Source organism: Eulemur rufifrons, chromosome 10 (genome assembly GCF_041146395.1).
Source record: "Eulemur rufifrons isolate Redbay chromosome 10, OSU_ERuf_1, whole genome shotgun sequence".
In the NCBI taxonomy this organism is placed as follows: Eukaryota; Metazoa; Chordata; class Mammalia; order Primates; family Lemuridae; genus Eulemur; species Eulemur rufifrons.
Window position 1 is genome coordinate 13,361,857 of NC_090992.1, and position 20,029 is coordinate 13,381,885.

Sequence of the window (20,029 nt, forward strand, 5' to 3'; positions counted from 1 at the left end):
GACTTGGGCTGGTATGGTCCTGGCCTAACCTCTTCCAGCTTCCCCTGTTGGTGTGTGTTGGGGGGAGGGTCCAGGATGCTTCCAGAATGAGCAGGACCCTCTGGAATTCTGTGACTTTCCAACTCCAGCTGCCCATCTGGGACTCTCTGAAGCTGGCTGAAGCCCTGTCTTTAAAAGACAACTTTGTTATGGGAGGGAAGCCTGAGGTGGCTGTTTATGTTACAGCAAATCCCCAATTATTACCAATTATGCTGAGCAGAGAAGAAAGTCTTACTTTTAAGTTCTGGTAGAAATAAAAAAGTTAAGTCAGAACAGGAGAGTGGAGGGAGCATTGGCTTTGGGCCCGGCAGACTCATGATCAAACCCTGGCTCAAGCATTCCCAAAGGACGTCTCCTCCGGCAAGTCACATCTGTGCTGGGGTGGGGGTGTGGGGGGGGACAGCTAACATGCTTACTGAGCCAGGCATATCTCAATTACCTGTTGAAACAAATGCATGAAGAAAGTGCCTTCATTCCTACTATGCAGATGAGGAAACTGAGGCTCAGAAGCAGACAGAGGTGACTTCGAGCTGAGACTGAACTCAGGTCTGTCAGACAGTGAAGCCAAGGTCTTGAGCCTTAGGCTGTGCTGGAATAGGGAACTCAGATGACACAGACTACCTACATGTGCATCAAAACGTTAGCAATTAACATTTGCACAGGCACTTCCGGGGCCTCCTCCCCTCGCCCCTTCTCATCAAATCTCCTCCAGATGACTCTGTACAATGACCCTCACCTCCCCAGCCATAGCTGACCGGCCGGGTGGTGGACTCTGACCCAGGACCCTCAGGATAACCAGATTCTCTCTTCTGGAGACGGGAATCAGTACCCAGACATGCCGATGTGCTGATGACAGGGAATAACACTTCAACTCGGGGACCGAAGGTGCTCACTGGGGTCGCTTTAGGGAATGTGGGCCAAAGGGCAAGTGGAAAAAGCTGGACCAGAGAGGCTGGTGGGAAACAAAGCAGGCTTGACGGGAGATCCTGAGGTTGCAATGACAGATGGCCTGGGAGCTGTCAGCCGATTCCGTGCCCTTGTGAGGCTGGCTGCATTTTCTGCTCTGGGTTCCATGGAACACGCCTGCCTCCTCCCATAAATCCAACCCCACCCCTCTCTTTGTGCCTAAGCTAGCAGAGTGGGCTGTGCTCTGTGGATGTAAGTAACCCCTGGGATAACAGTCACGTCTGTCATTGTTCCCTACCCCCTCTGCTCCTTCTTGGAGGTGTCAGGCAGGCAAGAAGCCTCTGAAAGCAAAATACGGGTGGCCCTCTCTATCCAGACCTCACTGCATGAAAAGTCAGCCTAGCAACTTGCAAAAATGTTAACCCAACATTCACTCTCTGAACTGAAGACCTGCTGTAATGAATCTGCATAAATCACCCATGGATCTGGGTAAGGCTGTGGAGGGCCCTCTGTTTGTATCTCAGTCATTCTCAACAGGATTGTGCCTCCTGCTCACGGCATTGAAATATCACCCTCCCTTCCTTTCCCCCAGGGTTTAGATCTTTCTTCGCCAGCCTCAGTGTTTGCTCCTGCCAAGTCCATTTTAGATGGTATCTTAGCATCTTTAACATATGGCTTTTTTGTTTATTTACATGCAGTCCATGTTTGCTGCAGGGCAGAAGAAAAATATAATTTGTATATGATACTGTTTGATATCATTGCATACTGAACACAAAACATCACTAACAAGTTCATTGCATTTTAAATAATTAGGTAACTGGTGTGCCAATTGCTTTACATTGTGCAATGACTCTTGGCAGATTGCTATGTGGGCGTTTGGGAAAACTGGTTAGGAAGGAGCACATTATCTCCCCTTCCCCTTTGAAATGATGGAATCCAGGCTCTGAAAATTCTCTGTTCAACATTCTCCGGAACAATGAAAGATGCCTGTGGTTAATATTACCCAACCTTCTGAAAGAACACGTGAGGTGAAGAGACAGGATAATGTGCAAAGGACAGGGGCTGTCTTCTGACGGCCCAGAAATGTCTACTTCATCTCTGACCACGGCTGTTTGGGAATCTACTTCTCTCCAGGTCTCAGTCTCTACCCTTCTTTACTTCAGGGGTGGGGCAGGGACCAGGCAAGCCCATTGGCTGGCACATTGCTCACTCATATTGACTGGCGTAGAGATGAGCCTATGACACACCATGGGACTTCTGACGGGTGACTTTTACTCTTTCCTGCTGGGTGTGAGCCCAGAACTGCTGTAGCCATTTTGCAATCATGTGGGATCCGAGGATAAAGCCAATACCATGGAAACAGGAATGTGAAAGAGGAACAAGCCAGGTCAGGTGACACTGAAAAAACCCTGGATTAAGCTGTGCCTGAAGCCCGAAGAATTTCTTCAGTTATTGGCCGGGCGCGGTGGCTCACGCCTGTAATCCTAGCACTCTGGGAGGCCGAGGCGGGTGGATTGCTCAAGATCAGGAGTTCGAGACCAGCCTGAGCGAGACCCCGTCTCTACTAAAAATAGAAAGACATTATATGGACACCTAAAAATCTATATAGAAAAAATTAGCCGGGCATAGTGGCGCATGCCTGTAGTCCCAGCTACTCGGGAGGCTGAGGCAGTAGGATCGCTTAAGCCCAGGAGTTTGAGGTTGCTGTGAGCTAAGCTGACGCCACGGCACTCACTCTAGCCTGGGCAACAAAGTGAGACTCTGTCTCAACAAAAAAAAAAAAAAAAAAGAATTTCTTCAGTTACAAGGGCCAAAAAACCCCCTTGCTTATTTCAACCAGTTTGAGTTGGGTTTCTGTCACTTGTAACTGAAGTGTCCTGACTGCTGCAGAGAGAAAAGGAAGACAGTCGTCTCAGAATGCAGACTCCTGTCCGCTTGAAAGGTGACGCAGCCCCTCACGCGGCAGTGGAAAAGGCACCAGTTCGCGTCGTCTCCCGGGGCAGGCATTCAGAACGCCATTGTGTCATATCTGGAGGAGCCATGGCTTCTCAGACCCGCTGTGAGTTACCTGACTTTGGTGACATCAAGATGAAACTACGGACCCACGGGTTAGGGTTGCTTTACCCTAGTGGGCACGAGCTTATACTGAGCTGTCTGCATTCTGCCTGGCTCCCTGTGACCCTGGAGGAGCACGTGGTGTTCACGTGTTCATGTACTCCTTCATTCATGCATGCGCCAGACACTCACTGGACACACATGGTGTGCTGGGCTATGAACAAAACATTACGGAGAGAGGGAAGGAGATGACGTGGTTCCTGCCCATAACAGTCACAGTCTCGAGGGGGAGACAGACAAGCAGACAACTTCAACGTACAGGGATGCACAGAGCCCTGGGGGTGTAGAATAGGTGGCCCGTGCTGGCCAGGGAACAAAGTCAGACAAAGCGCCCCAGAAGGTGAGAGTCCTGAAGGGCCGAAGGGTTACCCGAGCCCATGAGTGTGATAGGAAGGTGTAGGAATGTGTTCTGGGTGAGGAACAGAGAGTGCAAAGGCCTCGAGAGAGCCCTCAGAGCACAGCAAGCATTTCGGGAGCCGAGCGTGGAGCCCAGCGGAGAGGCTGAGTTGCAGCAAGAGATGCGGGTCTGTCTTCAAAGCTGCATGGCCCCAAGAGGTCCAGACACACTCAACAAACTGAGCTCGCCAGCACACATGATCATCATTCAAAACTCAAGTTCAAGCTCTGCACTTCAGAGCCACACGGAAATAATTTCCAGCTTACCCTCCGTGCCGGAGCACTCAACAAGTATCCTTTCTCTTTCTGGGAAGATATTAAACATTAAGGCATAAGGGAAGAAAGCACATTACTTATGTCTCAAAGAAATGGAAATCATTTTTAAGTCTAGGAAACAAAAAGTCTGCACTCTAAAGTCACAGTGGAAGGTAAGTCCACCCTGCAGCTCACCAGAGACCCTGAATCCTTACCTGGAGGTCAAAGAACTTGCTGTAGCGCCGGTAAATGGCCTCGGTGGAGCCGCTGGACCACGTGACCCGGATGATGTAGACCTGTAGGGAGGGACAGAAGAAATGGGTGTTAACACCAGCTGGGGCCTTCCCATCTCTGGGACCCGGGGAGAGCACAAGGTTCAGAGTCAGAAAGACCTGGGTTTGAATCTCAGCTCTGCCAACGACCAGCTGGACGGGTGATTTGCTCTCTCCAAGCCTCAGCCTCCTCCTCAATAAAGTGGGTATCACAATCCCCACCACCAGAGCTGTGCGAAGCATGAAATGGCATCAAGTATGGGAAGCGTTGGCACAGTGTCAGCTTAGGAGAAGCTATGATTCTCAGAACTGTAAGGGTTTCTTGCTCCCTGCTCAACTCAAGAGAGCCACAGGGCCGGCTACCTTGCCAGAGCCATTCTTAAAGCCTTCACTTTTGTCAGGAGGAGTCCCAGAGAGCTGCACCTCTTGGCCATCTTATATTTGCACAGGCTGGCCCATCATGCCCTTCCCACCAATGAGGACCCGGGCCAAGTTACTTTTTCCCTTTGAGTCTCAGTCTTTCCATCTGTGAATTTAGCTAACAGCACCTGCTCCCTAGACTTTCCAGGACAGATGAGGATCTGACGAAATTAAGGTTGAGGAACCATTTTATAAACCACTGAGCTGTGTTTTCAACCTTTGTCACAAGTCACGGCACATACAGAAAACAATGTATCGACGACAAATTCGGGCAGACTGAGGTGGCTGTTGGATGGAAGTCAGAGCTCCTGGCTGGGGCCTTTGGTGGCCCTGGACACCTAAGGGCTGAGGGGTCAGCACACCTGGAACCCACTCTGGGCTTATACAAACTATGTCTTGCTATAGGGTAGTTGTGACAATTAAAATGTATACATATGTGAAAGCTCTTTGGAAACAGAGAAATGCTGTACAAACACGAGGGGCTCAGTATTGTTAGAGGCCATGGGGATCACAGGCAGGGCCCTGTCCTCCGTGAGCTGAGGGTTAGCTGGTGACACAACACATGCATAAATGGAGATAACCAACACGTGGGCAGTGGACATCTGTTACTAATATTTCCAACCACAGCACCTTGACTTTTCTGCTGGGAACCTCTTTCCCTACCTTCAGCTCATCCCTGTAGATAAGGAGGTGGGTACATTTGCCATCCACTGTGATTGGTGAAGGGAGAGCATGTGACCTGAGCGGACCAATCAGAGCCAGGAAGAGTCAGCCCTGGGACTTTTGCTCCAACTCTTGAGAAAGGCAAGTTCCCTACTGAGTTTGTGAGGCCATGAGGATGTGGAGCCCCTGGGGGCCATCTTATCATGGCCTGCGGGGTGCCTGCCTGAGAAAGAAGCCACCCTCTGTAGGTTCCTGATGACACAGCCCAGCTCTTACGTCCAGCTCTGCTTGAAGCTAAGTCTATTCCTGGACTGTCCAGTTCCCTGGGCCAATAATTATGTCTTGGGCCACACCCGCTCTCTTGAATTACTTTTGCAGCCAGTTTGAATTGGGTTTCTGACACTGTAATCTAGTCCTGATTGATACGGGAAGCAGGACAGGAGACAGATCTCCGAAGGTTGGAGTTACTGTGGTGTATCTTGACAGACATGTAGGATTTAGACAACAGGAGAGCAAGGGAGAGACTATGGGTGCAGGGGGATGAGGGTGGAATAAAACCAGCTCAGGGTGAGGGGGTACTGTGCCCAGCAGGGGTTTCCAAAGTGGTTTTAGCCAAAGTCTCTTTTCAAATGACTTCTTACAACGATGCCCACACATTCAAAATGGAGAAAGACAGAGCAGCTTCAGGGGCTGGGGCCAGAGCCCAGAGTGAGCACTGTGGACTTATAGGAGAAGGTTCTCCAGGTGAGAAGAGATGAAAAATGGAAAGATAGATCAGGACAAGATGGGAGGTGGCCTTGAATGCCAAGCTAAGGAGCTCATCAGGCATGGCCTCTCCAAATCCAACAAGGATTTGATTACAGAGAAGCATGGCAGAGAGGAAGGAACTTGGCCTCTAGAGTCAGGAAGCTCTAGATCGGTCACACAATTTCCTAACTCTTGGAGTGTCAGCTTTCTTATCTGTAAAATGGGGTCATCAAGCCAAGCCCATCTCATGCAGAGCTGTGATGGTTATAAGAGGCAAAGCTCTGAGCTCCTTGCCAGGCAGAGAGAAAACATTCAAGAATTCTTAGCACCCTGTGCTCTGATTCCCCAATACCTACCCCACCCCTGCTCATAAAAACAGACTATTTCGACACTGAGGACTTGGGCATCTTGCCCCCCGACCCCGCCTTGTTTGTGCTTGCTGTCCCTTGGTAACTCACGAAGCCAGAGGACAGACCAAGGCACCCTGTAGGAGGTCAGGTTAGCCATCTCTCAGAAAGGTGACCTTCCAACGAAAAGAAACCTATGTTTCTAAAACTACCTAAACAGTCATGGTAAGTGTTATTTAAGAAGAGGACTTCAAGTCTGCTTCTGTTGCTTTCAACCCTGCTTTAAGACTTCAGAATGGAGATTTTGGATGGTTCCCATTCATTCACTCTGCAACATTGATTAAGTACCTACTGCATGCCAGGCCCTCTGCTAGGCGCTGGGATACAGGGGGCAGCAAGAAAGATCCAGACCCTGCCCTTGGAAAGTGGGAAGAAAGGCAATAAACCAGCAAAGCTGTCTGTAATTATAAATGACAACAAGTGCTGGGAAGGACCCCAAAGCCTGCTGTGCCAGAGTACGAAGGGGCTGATGACTTAGGTCGGATGGTCTTGGAAGAGAAGGCCTTCTGAGGAGGCAAGCTCTGAACCGAGACCCAAGGGATGAGGAGCTGGTCATGCGAGAGCTGAGAAAAGGGTGTTCTAGGCAGAAAGAAAAGTAGGAAAAGGGTGTGGAGGCTGGAAAGTTCCTGGCCTGTGTGAGGAACAGGAGACCATCATGGCAGGCAGAGCTGTGGGAGGCAGGGGCTGGGGAGGAGGCAGCAGCTGATGACCAGGGGCTGCAGGATATGAAGTCCAGTTTTTATTCTCCTCAAGAGTTTTAAAGGGTAGGGGGAGGCATGTGACATGACCCGGTGTATGTATTTAAAAATATCCATCTATATCCCCCCAGCTGCTGAGTGGAAATGGTGTGAAGAGGGGCAGGGACACCAGTAAGGAGCCTTCTGCACCACTGACAGGAAGCTGGAGCGGAAAGGGACCACAGAATGCAGCTAATCTAATGGCCTCACCTTCCAGATGGGTAAACTGAGGCCAGAAAGGGCAAATACCTTACCAAAGGTCCCTGTCACTGGGGATGTTCAAGCCATGTTTGGATGACTCTCTGTCAAGGACATTGCCAAAGGAGATTAAAAAACAAGGAAAAAAATACAAAGAAAAATCATCAAAGAGTTTTTTCTTACAGCTGACAAAAAGCATACTCCCATAAATGGAAAAAAAAAATCTGCTTATGCAATTCATCTCTGATCTCATGTTTACAATTTTTCAAGTTCTGTACGTACGGTACAAGGACTCTGCAGCAAGCCTAATTGGTTTATTGGAATCAACCTCTGAGCACAATTTGATATCTGCAGTTTTAGGCACAGACCTAACTTCTAATGAGAAATGTCCTACTACAGGGCTTTGTCCCCATCCTGGTTTGGGGGCTGGTGAGAGAGCACATGCCCTGGGTCCCAGAGCCAGCTCTGCTGCTGGTGAGACTCACGAGGCAATGATCTCTCTGGCCAGAGTACTCATCTCTCTAAAATGGGGACAATAATCTCCCCCGAGGATTAGCCACAATGACTAATGGAGATGGGGCCTTGTTCAATGCCTGGCACACACTAGGAGTGCAACGTTAGTTTTCCCTCACAGTGGTCGTCCTGTGCTCCTGCTTATCTGGTACCCATCCGCCCCTTTGGTACCAGCACCCTGATTTCCCTTGAGAATTGCCCCCCTCCCTGCCCTAGTCTTTCTCATGGGGGTGGGTGTGTTTCCCAGGCCTAGCCCTGGTCACATGACACTGCAGGAACAGGCACATGACCCAAGCCAGGGTGATGAGACCTAATTCTAGGACTTTGATGGCACTATTGGGGCAGAGACCCTTTTGTGTATGGCAATGGTTAGCTGGAAGGGGGAACTCGACACCAGGATAAAGTGCCTGCCACACAGACGAAAGCAGACCCAGAGCGAGACAGGAGGGTTGAGACCCTGTGGCAGCATTTGAACCCCTGTGAATGGTCCAGCCCGAATCCTGGGCATTTCACTGACCCAGAATAGTCCCTTGCTTGTTTAAACCAGTTTGAGCTGGTTTCTGTTACTTAGAACCAAAACAATCCTAACACACTAGACCTTGGCTTTTAGATTACATTGCAAACCTAGATAATGCTCTGTGGCTTGGTGTTAGGAACTGAAAACAGACTTCCTCATGGCAGCTCTATTCACGATAGCCAAGTGTCCATTGACGGATGCATGGATAAAGAAAATGTGGCTTATTCACATAATGGAAAATTATTCAGCCTTTAAAAAGGAAGGAAATTCTGACATATGTTACAAGGTGGATGAAACCTGAGGACATTATGCTTCATGAAAGAAGCCAGTCACAAAACGACAAATACTATATGATTATAAGAGGTACCTAGTGAGTAGTCAAATTCACAGAGACAGAAAGTAGAATGGCGGTTGCCAGGGAGGGTGGATGGGGGCTGTTGTTTGATGGGTACACAGCTGGCATGTAGGGAGACGGAAAAAGTTCTGGAGATGGATGGTGGTGATGGTCACATAACTGTGAATGTACTCAATGCCAGCGAACTGTACACTCGAAAATGGTTGAAGTGGTAAATTTTATGTTATGTATATGTTAACACAATGTAAAAAATGAAATAATTTTTTTTAAAAAAAAAGCAGATTTCCTGAAGATTTACATACTCCATGTCATGTTCTCTGGAAATGACACTAAAACTTTCTCCATGGTACAGCCCTCAGAACATGTGCTGCACATCTGACGAAGGATTTATATCCAGAATGTATTTTAAAAAGTCTCAAAACTCAACAGTAGGGAAACAACCATGATTATAAGATGGACAAGAAACCTGAACAGATACTTCATCAAAGAGGATATGTGGATGGCAAGGACGCACGTGCAAAGACGGTCAACACCACGAGCCATTAGAGAAAGGCAAACTGAAACCGTGATGAGATACCACTAGTCATCTGTTAGAATGGCTAAAATAAAAAATATTGACCATAACAAGTGCTGATGAAAACGGGCAACTGGAACTCATATATTGCTGGTGGGAATGGCACAGTCACTCCGGAAAGGTCCTTGATGGATGCTGAACCACTGGGTGAAAGGTTGCTGGAGAACAGGACAGTCACACAGTGTGAAGGTATGACCCCACAATTACTTTTCCAGCAAAAGGGAAAATGTGTAAACTGGTATAACTGTGACCAAGTGACCAAAGCTAGCATCACCAATAGAGGGACAACCAGACATTGTTTGGCCCTCAAGGTGATGCAAATGAAATATAGAAAATCTATATTGGTATTGTTGCCAAAAATGTTTAACTTGACCTCAAGCTCTTGACCTAAGTAGCAATTTACAAGAAATATAGGAGGTAGAGAAATAAGATAAATGATATCATAAGAAAGCAATCAGACAAATTCAGAAGGTGGGATGTTCTACAAGTCAACAGACCATAGCTCAAATACTACTTCCTCCAGGAAGCCCTCCCTAACTGTTCCCTCCCCACCAATATTCAATTGGGTCACCCTGCTATATGTCTCCTTAGCACCCGTTTCTCCATCACAAAGCCAATTACACTTCACTATAATTGCGTAAGTGTCTGTTTCCCCACTAGGCTCTAAATTTCTTGAGAGCAAGGACCTGGCCTGTCTTGTTCACTGACTGCTGCGTGCTCAGCCCTGAGCACAGTGGAAAATCTAAGCTTCATGAATAAATGGGAAGGAAAATGAGAACCAGGAGGCCTAGCCCTCACAAATAGGACTGTCTCTCCCGGACAGGCCTGCGGTCTGTGGGAAGGGACCCTGGCCATGCCTCTGAGGTCATCCCACCCCTTGGCTTGTCCTCTCTGCCCCCTGCTCTGCTTCACTCCAATCTGCAAACACCACCCCCTCAGAGCAGCAAGTTTTGGAAACATCTGGGACTCTCTCCCTCTGATCAAAGAACAAGGAAGCACAGAGACCACAACTGGGGCTGAAGGGTCAGGGGGGCTCCCCCTGCTCCCACCCAGGAGGCCTTGAGCCGGAATTACCCATCATCTAAATCTCTTTTTATACAACCTCAGCAGTAGGGCTTGCGCAATTAAACCAAGTCCAGACTCTCCAACCTGATCACAAACCCAGTGTCACTAGGGCCAGGAGTCCTGAATTTCTTCACTTCCTCTAAGTAAGCAAGGAGACAGACCGGTGGTGGGGGGAGGGTGGGAGGCAGTGGCGTGGGCTGAGCCACAGCAAGGGTGCGGGGGCAGAGGTGTACAGACAGCTGGAACTGGGTCTCTCCCAGATCCCCACAGCCAACAGGCTTCCTGGCGAGGAACAGAGGCTTAGAGGTACAGTGCCTGATGTCACGCAGCGTGAGGTCTTTAACCCAGATTGTCTCTAACCCTGCTGGCCCTGCTGCACCAGAAAATTGTGCCACAGCTGTACCATGGGCCAGCGGGGAGATGCCAGCTCTTGTTTCTGTCCCGAGTGGGCAGTACATCCGCCTACTGTCCCTACTGTTCCAGGAGATTGAGGAATTCAGTGGTTATGATGGCCTGGAGTCACATCCTGCTTCCTTCTCAACTAGCTTCGTGGACTTCAAAAAGTGATTTTTTGTGACTCAGTTTCCTCATCTGTGAAAAATGGGCATTGCAAGACTACCAACCTCAAAGTTAGGGTAAGGACCAAACAAAACATGCATGTAGAGTGCTTAGCTTGGTGCCTGGATGTGGTAAATGTTCCATAATGAGAAGCTATCATCACCATCACTATGAGCGCAGGGACACAAAGGTGAGGGCGCCCATGTCCCTGCTCATTGTCCCTACAAATGAACTTCCCACAGCCCACCCCTCCTCTCCACCCCACGCCCATCTCCCCAGGGCTCCGCCTTCTCCAACTGCCTCTCTGTTCTCCGGGTCCCATGAGGTGCCGAGGGACTGCCCCTCCATGGTCCTAGGAGCACAGGCCCAGCTCGCTGAGCCCGGAGCATAGGTTTCCCAGCTGCTGGATGATCCGGGCTCTGTCCCCCACCGTGGGGGCCTGTGAGGAAGGCCCTGACAGCCCCCATCCCAACCCCAGGCCTCTGAGCAGAAGGGAGCCACGTATCTGGCCCAAATGCCAATTGCTACACACCTGTGAGCCTGCTTGGGGCCAGGCCTTCATCTGCTCTGGCTTCTCCTTCTCTACTTAGGGTTGAGGACTGTCCCAGGGAGTCCCAAGTCAGCCCCACCTTGCCGGGAGCTGCTACTGAGAGGACAAGGAACACCGTTCATGGACGATGGTAGGTGTTTCGTGGCCAACGTCACAGGGGCCCCTCCTCTGAGGACCAACCTGTGCCAGGGCCTCCAGAAGCCACTTTTCTTAAACTTGGACCCCTTTTCAAAGGCAGGAAACACAAAAAGAAAAAAAAAAAAAAAAAGCCCCTTGGCAGATGGGTGAGGGTACACCTGTCCAAGTACCACCTGTCCTGCCTAGCGCCATGGCTACAGCTGATTGGCCCATGGAGATGGTCACCTGACCTAAGCCAGGCCAATCAGGTTCGTTCTTTCTCAGGGCCCTGGAATCAGATCCGAGCGGAGAGGAGCTGCAGCCAGAGGCGTCTCGGCAGGTGGGGAGACGCTGGGTCTGCAGAGAGGGGCAAATGAGGGAGAGGTGCAGGGGGAGGAGAGGAAGAGCCCTGCTTGGCGCAGGCCGGTGCTCCAGTTCCTGCTTCCCAGGCCCGCCCGCCTGAGGCTTTCGTGACGCACAACCAGGCCTGGGCCTTCTAGTTAATTCCCCTTTGGCATGACGGGCGGGGGGCGTTGTGCAACTTAAACAATTCTGTGAAATGGAGGGGAAAAGTTCAGGCGTTATCTTTGGTAGAAAGAACGAAGTAAAACAATGTAATCTCAATCTCAAAAAATTATGTAATTATATATATTGTACCTAAATGTGTGGGTGTGTGCACACACATACACACAGCTGATTCCCATTATTTGCAGTAATGTTCTATAAAGTTGCCAAGACACCGATTTATTAGCAAATACTTAATTTTGCTCCCAGGAGAAATACAGGCTTAAGGTCCTGCGAGCCTAGGTTCCCATTTTCGTCAAGTGATCAATATGTAACTTTGTTATATGTGTGTTTCTGTTTAAAGACACGTTATTTAATACATATTGTTAATTCATCAACAGTGAACTCACTGCCAGCAGCACAACAACTTATGCCTAAACGAAGCTTATTTAACACACAGATTTTCTCCATAAGGCACATCGCAGTCTTCTTGTGCTTAGGGACACTAACTAGACAGCAAGTCAGCACGCCAGCACTGTGTTTGGGGGCCACATTAAACAGCAAAATCAATAAAAAGCACAAAAATGTGGCACTAAATAGACTAGGAAGAGGACACTGGTTTAGAATATGAAAGCTGAAACAAGGGCAGAGTACGCTGACTGTTTAGCCTCAGCTGGGAACGTGCACGTTGGGTGACTCAAATTTTTCACCACTCTGCACAGCGCATGTCTGAAAATACCTGCAAAAGTGCTACGATATTGATTTTGGGTTACAAATAAGTTGTAACAAACAGGCAAATTTGTAAATATGGAATCCATGAAGAATGATTGTACTGTATACAAAGCATATGTGTGTATTTGTTTATATATATATATATATATATATATATACACACACACACACACACACAGTCATGTGCAGCATAACAATGTTTCTGGCAATGGTGGATTGAAAATATGACAGTGGTCCCCTAAGATTATAACACCATATTTTAAATGTATCTTTTCTTTGTTCAGTTACGTTTAGATACACAAGCACTTATCACTGTGTTACGATTGCCCACAGTATTCAGCACCTTAACATGCTTACACAGGATTGTAGCCCAGGGCAACAGGCCATACGGTTTGGCATAGGTGTATAGTAGGTTACACCACCTAGGTTTGTGCACGTGCACTCTATAATGTTTGGACAAGGACGAATTCTCCCAAGGACACATTTCCCAGACCTATCCGTTGTTAAGTGACACAATGACTGCATACACTTACATCAGTGGTTTGCTTAGGGGTGGAAGGAATATGGGGGACTTTTAAAATTCTGTTCCTGATGATTTGTTGTGTTTTCCAGATTTTTGATACTTCATTTTCTTGTATAATCAGAAAAAACAATGTCACTCTCTAGGACTGGAAGAAACCTGTCCATGGGGCACTTTCTTTTCTTGAACCCCAGGCCAGCATCTTCTCTGTTACCTTGGCTCAGTCCTAGGGCCACCGTGGAGTACCTGCTGAGCACAGATACAGCTGATGGCACAGGGACCCCGTGTGGGGGTGGGAGGACACTTGCCCGCATGGACTGGGGATACAGCTGGGGGCCAGCAGATGGGGCCTCAGCCCTGATCTTACTAAGTGAGTCAGGGAAAGTCCTTTGCCTTTTGGAGCCTCTGTGTTCTCTGAAAAATGAGAGTAAGGGTGCTGGTGCTTCCTACCTCATACGCTGTTGTAAAGATGGAATAAGAACACAGGTTGGTTGGAATCTCCACTCGTGGACTTGAGGGAAAAAGTCACTGAATGCTGCCCAACCCTTCACTCTTACCTCCCTTGCCAGGTTCAATCCCAGTCCAATGGGGTGGAGACTCCCAGTGCCCTCAGGGCCCCTATTAAGCATACAGGAATTTGGGGTCCATTTCCAAGTGTCAACAGCCAGGGGTCAGTTCTTCCATGAATAGTTCTAATAGTTTTAATGTTCGATAGCGGAGTAGGGTGGCTATAGATAACAACATAATGTATATTTCAAAGTAGCAAGAAGAGAGGACCTAAAATGTTCCCAACACATGGAAATAACACCCTAAATACCCTGACATGACCATTACACATTCTATGCATATAACCAAGGATCACATGTACCCCACAAATATGTACAAATATAATGTATCAATTAAAAAATTTAAGCCAGAATGAAGCTCAGAGGCCCTTGAAAAACAACAGGGCTGGGCCTGGGCAAAGCTAAATTGTGGGCCAGAAATGGGTTAAGACGCCTCTTGCAAGCCCCCCGGAACCCCTGCCTCAGCTGACATGCCTTATCCCTGCCTCGGCTGCTGCCCTTGGAAGGGCCCCAGAACTCCACCGATACACCATCCCTTGGGCAGGATGATGTTAAACAGCTGCCGCCCTGCCTGAGCGTGCTGTGATCTCATTCATAGGTTTCCATCACGTGAACCCAAAAACATAAGGTGACCCCCGCCCTACTAAGAAAGCCTCTGAGGCACAAGGGAATGTCCTGCAAGTCCACTTTGCTTTGCAGATATATTTGGTGGGGTTTCTGGGGTTGGCAAAGAACCCAGCAGAAATTAATTAAAGGGGGTGGGGCTGCCACATTGGTCACATGAGAAAGTTAATGCATTTTGGTCCTGGGATGCAGTGGCCAGAGGTTTTACTTTTTTTTTTGGACACCTCCAACATTTGTTGGTCTCCTTTCTTAAAGAAGGAGTAGAAGACCTCAGAACAGGCAACACTAGCCAGGAAGAATTTAACACGTTGATTTTCTTTTTCCTTTGAATTTCATTTCCTTCTATTTCTAGCAAGCGCTGCTGGTTTTCCATTTATCGTAGACAGCTAAAGTTTCCCTTTAACTTAAGTGAAAAAAGTGAGTCAATCTGAAGAATAATACTGTATTAAGAATATATAGTACAGGGAGTTTGTGGATATTCAAATTGTAATGGTCCCAGTAGGATGATAATGACAGTCCTGTTTTAGTAGAATTCCTTGCCAGTCTCACTGTATCTGGAGTTTTATTGTTTATAAACCAATGGGCTAAAATCTTTCTCAAGCCAGAAGATTTCTTCCAGCTCTACAGTGCTGATGGGTGGCCCGGAATGAGCTGGGTGACCAAAGAAAACATCTCAAGAGCAGGCAGGAGTGTAGCTGGGCTGTGAGAAAGAAGCGTCTGCAAGACAGAGCTCTGTGTTCCATTAGCAATGTCTGCAGGGGTGGGCAGGGGCCAAGGGCTAGTGAGACGCATGCTACATACTTGGCATCCCTGGTCTAGATCAACCCCTCCAATTTACAAATAGGGATATGGAGGAGCGGGGAGGCACGGTGACTTGGGTAGGGTTACACTCTTAGCTGTGGACTCTTTCCACTTCCACTGACAGTGTCTGGATTCCCTAGCAAGTTGTTTGTGCCCCTCAGGCCTCTTGCACAATGATTTGCCCAGAGCACTTGAATCTGGAGAACTCTTAGAAGTGACGTAGACCAGCAGTGAAATTGGCCTCCAAGAAGCTCCAGGATCCTGGAGAGGCCCAGTGGGTGGGCATCTGGGCTGTCCACCCCGGTTTCCATAGCACTGTGCCACTTTTAGCTCTTCTATATATGGTACAGGGTGTAACCCAGCAGCCTGCAGTCAAATCACTGACGCTGTGCGTCCACATTGCCACAAGGCAACTGTCAGTGGGGCTTTTAGACAAGGCCTGGCCTCCTTCACTGTCCACAGCCCTGCTTTGCCTGCCTGAGGTAGACAGCAGAGGGTTCCAAGCCCTTGAAATATTCGAAAATCCTCTTCTAGACCATCCCTTACCTTATAGTTAGGGATAGAGGCCAGGGAGAGAAGGGACTTGCCCGGGGCCATGCAGTTTGCAGGGAGGAGAGCTGGGACCACAAGCCCGGCCTCCCCTCGGGATGTGTGAAAGATGCTGGCTCCAGAATGCCTTTCTCATACCTGAGAAATGGCACAGCCCTTTTTAGGTGAAGGAAGGAAAAATGTTGTCTCTCAGGCAGTGCATCAAGGGGCTATGGCTTCTGCTTAGAGGCCACGCAGCTTCTGCAGCAAGTCATTAACCCGCTATAACTGAAGCTGTCCTCCTCTGTAGCCAAAGCAAGTTTAAACACAAAAGCGCATGCAGCCCTGAAGTCCGCTAGCAGTGCTGGTTTCAAGATCCAGGTGAACAAACCCCTTTCCTGCAGAGAAGTGTTTTGGGAATATGTCCGAGTGTCCCCAGGAGTCTACAGATCCCCATTTCAGAAAGGAACTCTAAACGATGGGTGTGATTCCCTCCATTAAGCTCCCACACTGGCTGGGTTTCCAAGTTGGCGGATCCTGGGAAGAGCTTGGCAATTAGTGACTGCTGGATTCCAGCTGCCCTGGCCACGCAGCCCCACGGTGGATGAGCACAGTCCTCAGGGGACTGGGAGGTGGGGAGGGAGAGAAAGGAAGAAAGAAAGGTGGAGAAGAGAGGGAGAGAGCAAGGAGAGCGCAGAGGCACTTGGATGGAGCTCCGCAGGCTTAACTAACAGGAAACACGATTCTGCCAGCCCTCGCGGAGACCATGAGCTCCCTTCGGTTCCGATCTGTCGGTTCTCCCCAGCTGTCTGCCCAACATCTGGCCCATGTAGGTCAGCACCCCCAAACTCTTTTTGGAACTGCAACACCCTGCAGTTTGTTTCATTTCCCAATACCCTGGGGCAGCACTGCCACCAGAGGTGCCGAAGTGGGAAAGGAGGAAGCCAAGGCACGGAGCGGTGCCACTCCTAAGGTTGAGCTGTTGGGAAGTGGGATGGCATGACAGTCAACCCCCGCCATGTCAGCCCCTGCAGCCCCTTCTCCCCAGCTCCCCAAGGCCAAGCCTTGGCTCTCCTGGCCCCAGGCCAGAGCTTTCCTGTCCCCAAGTCAGCGCCAGGAATCACCAAGCTCAGGCGCCGCTGCAAGTGACACACTAGGGGTGGCAGGCTGCCAATTTTTCTTTTTTTTTTCAATTTTTTCAATTAAGTGAATGCTGGGAATAGGGCCCAAATACAAGTGCTTGTGGAGTTTAGCATCAGAGAAGACGCTCCTGACTCAGGGCTGCGTTCCTACTGTTCTTTGTCCATGGGGCTCGCAGCGAAGGCTCGCGTGGAGGGTGGGGCTGAGGGCTCTGACGATACTTGTGTGCAGAGGTGTGCCAAGCCCGCCTTGGGAACAGGGGATGGGGAGAGGCGCGGTCTCCAAAGTGCAAATCTGATCTCTCTGTTCTGCCTCAAACTCCTTAGTTCATTCATTCAGCATATACATAGAGACCTGTGTACCAGGCTCTGTTCCTGGATTGAGAAATACAGGGCACATTGTGTTTTTAGGGAGCCTCTGCAATCGGCCCCCCTCCTTCCACTCCAGCCTGGCTGGTTCCCCCTTGCCTCTGGGCGCCAGCACATGCCGCTGCCTCCCATGGGAACGTCCCCTCTCCCTTCCCCTGCTTAGCTCTTCATTTCTCTGGTGGCAGCGTAAGAGTCACTTCCCCTTGGAAGCCTTAATGGACACCCCAAGTCTGGGTCTAGCTCCCGTTCTCTGGGGTCCCACAGCCCTAGGGCCACCCTCTCTCAGCACATGTTCCTCTGGGGGTGCTGGTCCGTTCATATGACTGTCACCCCCACTTCCCTGGGAATCCTGGGGCGGGGGCGAGTATGTCTGTTCACCACCATCCCCTCAGTGCCTGGCGACAGGGGGCTCTCAGGAAATGTCTGGTGGAAGACAAACAGGCAGAGAGACAGACAAAAAGCCGAAACAGGGCCACACAGTCAACAGCCAAGGTGACCTCACTCCAGGCTCTCTGTGTCCAGCAAGCAACAATGCTCGTGAAATGGCTGAATGAACAGCCCCACTGCCAAGGGTACCAGAAACAGTGCTGCCTTTGTCACAGAGGAGAATGCAGGCGTGGGCCCCAACCCAGGAGAAGTCAGAGAAGCCCACATTCCGCCCCGAGGCTCCTCTGAAGGGATAACGGAGAAAAAGAGAACACCCCAGGGGCAATGTCCGCTCCCTCATCCCCCTGCATTTAAAACACAGGACAGCCCAAGGGAATTCTTTGCGGGTGCTGGAGTTGTTCTGTACCCGCCTGTGGTGGTGGTTACAAGAACCTACACATCACAGAACAGTGTACCAAAAAAGAGAATTTTACTGCATGCACTTAAAGTAAAAATTAAAAATAACAATCACTCCTTAACATCAAAAAACAAAAATATAAAAAAAACAGAGACACAGGTGCTGGCGTGAGAGTACCCAGGTATGAATGTCGGCTCTCAAGCTTGAGGCCGCTGTGACTCTGCAAGTCACTTCATGGTTCTGAGCCTCCGTTTCCTCACCTGTAAAATGGAAGGAATAGCACCTACTTTATAGTGGTGGCTGGGGATTAAAGGTGCTAACGCATGACAGGTGCTTGGCACACTGCCCAGCCACACACAGCTTCCAGGGCCATCACTAACAACCTTGTTACGGAGATGAGACACCAGAGGCCCGAACTGAGTAACCATTTCCCTTGGGCCAACTCAAATCTTGCAATGTAAGTTATGTTAAAGGGAGAAGTCAGGAATGTCACCCTTGAAACCAGATCAATGAATGTAGGTATGCTGCCCACCCTCTGGGCCACTTTCCCCTAACTGACAGTCTTATCTAGAGTGGTGGGAGCAAGAACTGCTTCCAGGGCTGGCCAGGCAAAGCACCTCCAGCTTCCAGACTGGGACACCTAAGTGGTGGAAACGCTCGCTGTTCCAGGCATGCAGCTCCAGCCCCGGCCTCTGGCTGCCAGCTCACGTCCTGCTATTCCCACACATCTGGCCCGAGGCAGCATGGGGAACTTTCCAATGGCAAGCAGAGGTGCTGGCAGCTGGAGCCCCGGCTCCAACCTGAAGGCTGGCTTTCTAGGAAAGTCTCCAGGGCAGGCACTTAGGGCTTGTTGAGATCTTCAAGCCTGCCAGGCCTCAGAAGAGCCCGGGCAATGCAGGAAACAGAGCTGGGGGAAAGATTGCAAGCCGGGGCCTCTCCTGTGTTGACAGGGCTGCCCACAGTGAACTGAGCAGCCAACAAGAGCACCCACCATGTGCAAGGCATCCAGGCAGCTGGGTCAAAGCTATCCTAAAGGAGCACAGGATAAAGATGGCAAAGCAGCAATCCTACACATCCTCCAAGCAATGAATCAAAATCAGCCACATGTATTAAGCTGATTACACACTACACTAAGTACTTCCTTTATGGTATGTCACTGAATCTGGAGACTCAGAGAAGGTAACTGGCTTATCTAAGGTCACACAGCAGCATGAGATAGGGCCAGGAACTGAACTCAGACCGTGTGATGTGGGAGGAAAAGCCCAGGATATGTGGTCAGACGGGTCTTGGTTCACATCTAAAGAGTCCAGCACAGTGCCTGGCATGTAATAAATGCTTAACAGAGAAGGCATTAGTAGAATTCTCTCATAGGCTGCAGGCCACCTAATCATTTACAGAGGAGATGGGAACTAATTACACTGGTAGCGCTTGGGGAGGCTTTCCAGATGAAGAAATAACTTTTTGGATTTTGAGGGATGCACAGGAGTTCTCTAGCCGGGGACCAATACCTAATGAGCACTTGCTAAATCCCCAGCATTCTGCTCTCAAGAAACCCTGTGGAGTGGAGCTTATTTTACAGTGGAGAAAACTGATATTCAGAGAGGTTAGGTCACTTGTCCAAAGTCACATAGCTGGTTAGGGAGGGTACCAGAATTGGAACTCAGGTTGCCTGACTCCAGACTACCCATTCCTAAACCAAGAGGACCAGGCATCAGATGGTCATGTGGACCCTAGGCCCCTGCATCCACTGCCTCCGGTTCCCAAGAACAGCAGAGCCAAGTTCTAAACCTGCCTCCACCACTTACCAGCCAGGAGACCTGGGGCAACTCCTGTCATGAGAAGCAAATGATTCCAGAGCAGCAGGTGCTCTATGACGTGTAGATTAAATGAGCTAATGAGCCAGTACATGGCCCCAACCATAACCCCAACCACACTTACTGCTCCCAGCAGTGGTTTTCAAACTTGCCTGCTCAGTACACACAGGGATGCTTATTAAAAAAAATCAGAGTTGGGCCCCAGCCAGCCCTTCACATTGTCAGACTGGCCCTATGACTTCCT

At 49.5% G+C, this 20,029-nt stretch overlaps 1 protein-coding gene across 1 annotated transcript in view; it reads right to left on the reverse strand.

Annotated features, from left to right (window-relative positions):
* SH3PXD2B (SH3 and PX domains 2B) overlaps positions 1-20,029 on the reverse strand; it is a 94,358-nt gene that overhangs the window by 60,453 nt on the left and 13,876 nt on the right. The window contains exon 2 of the mRNA XM_069483850.1: positions 3,927-4,007. Within this exon, the coding sequence (XP_069339951.1) occupies positions 3,927-4,007 (81 nt within the window). The remainder of the gene's footprint in view (positions 1-3,926; positions 4,008-20,029) is intronic.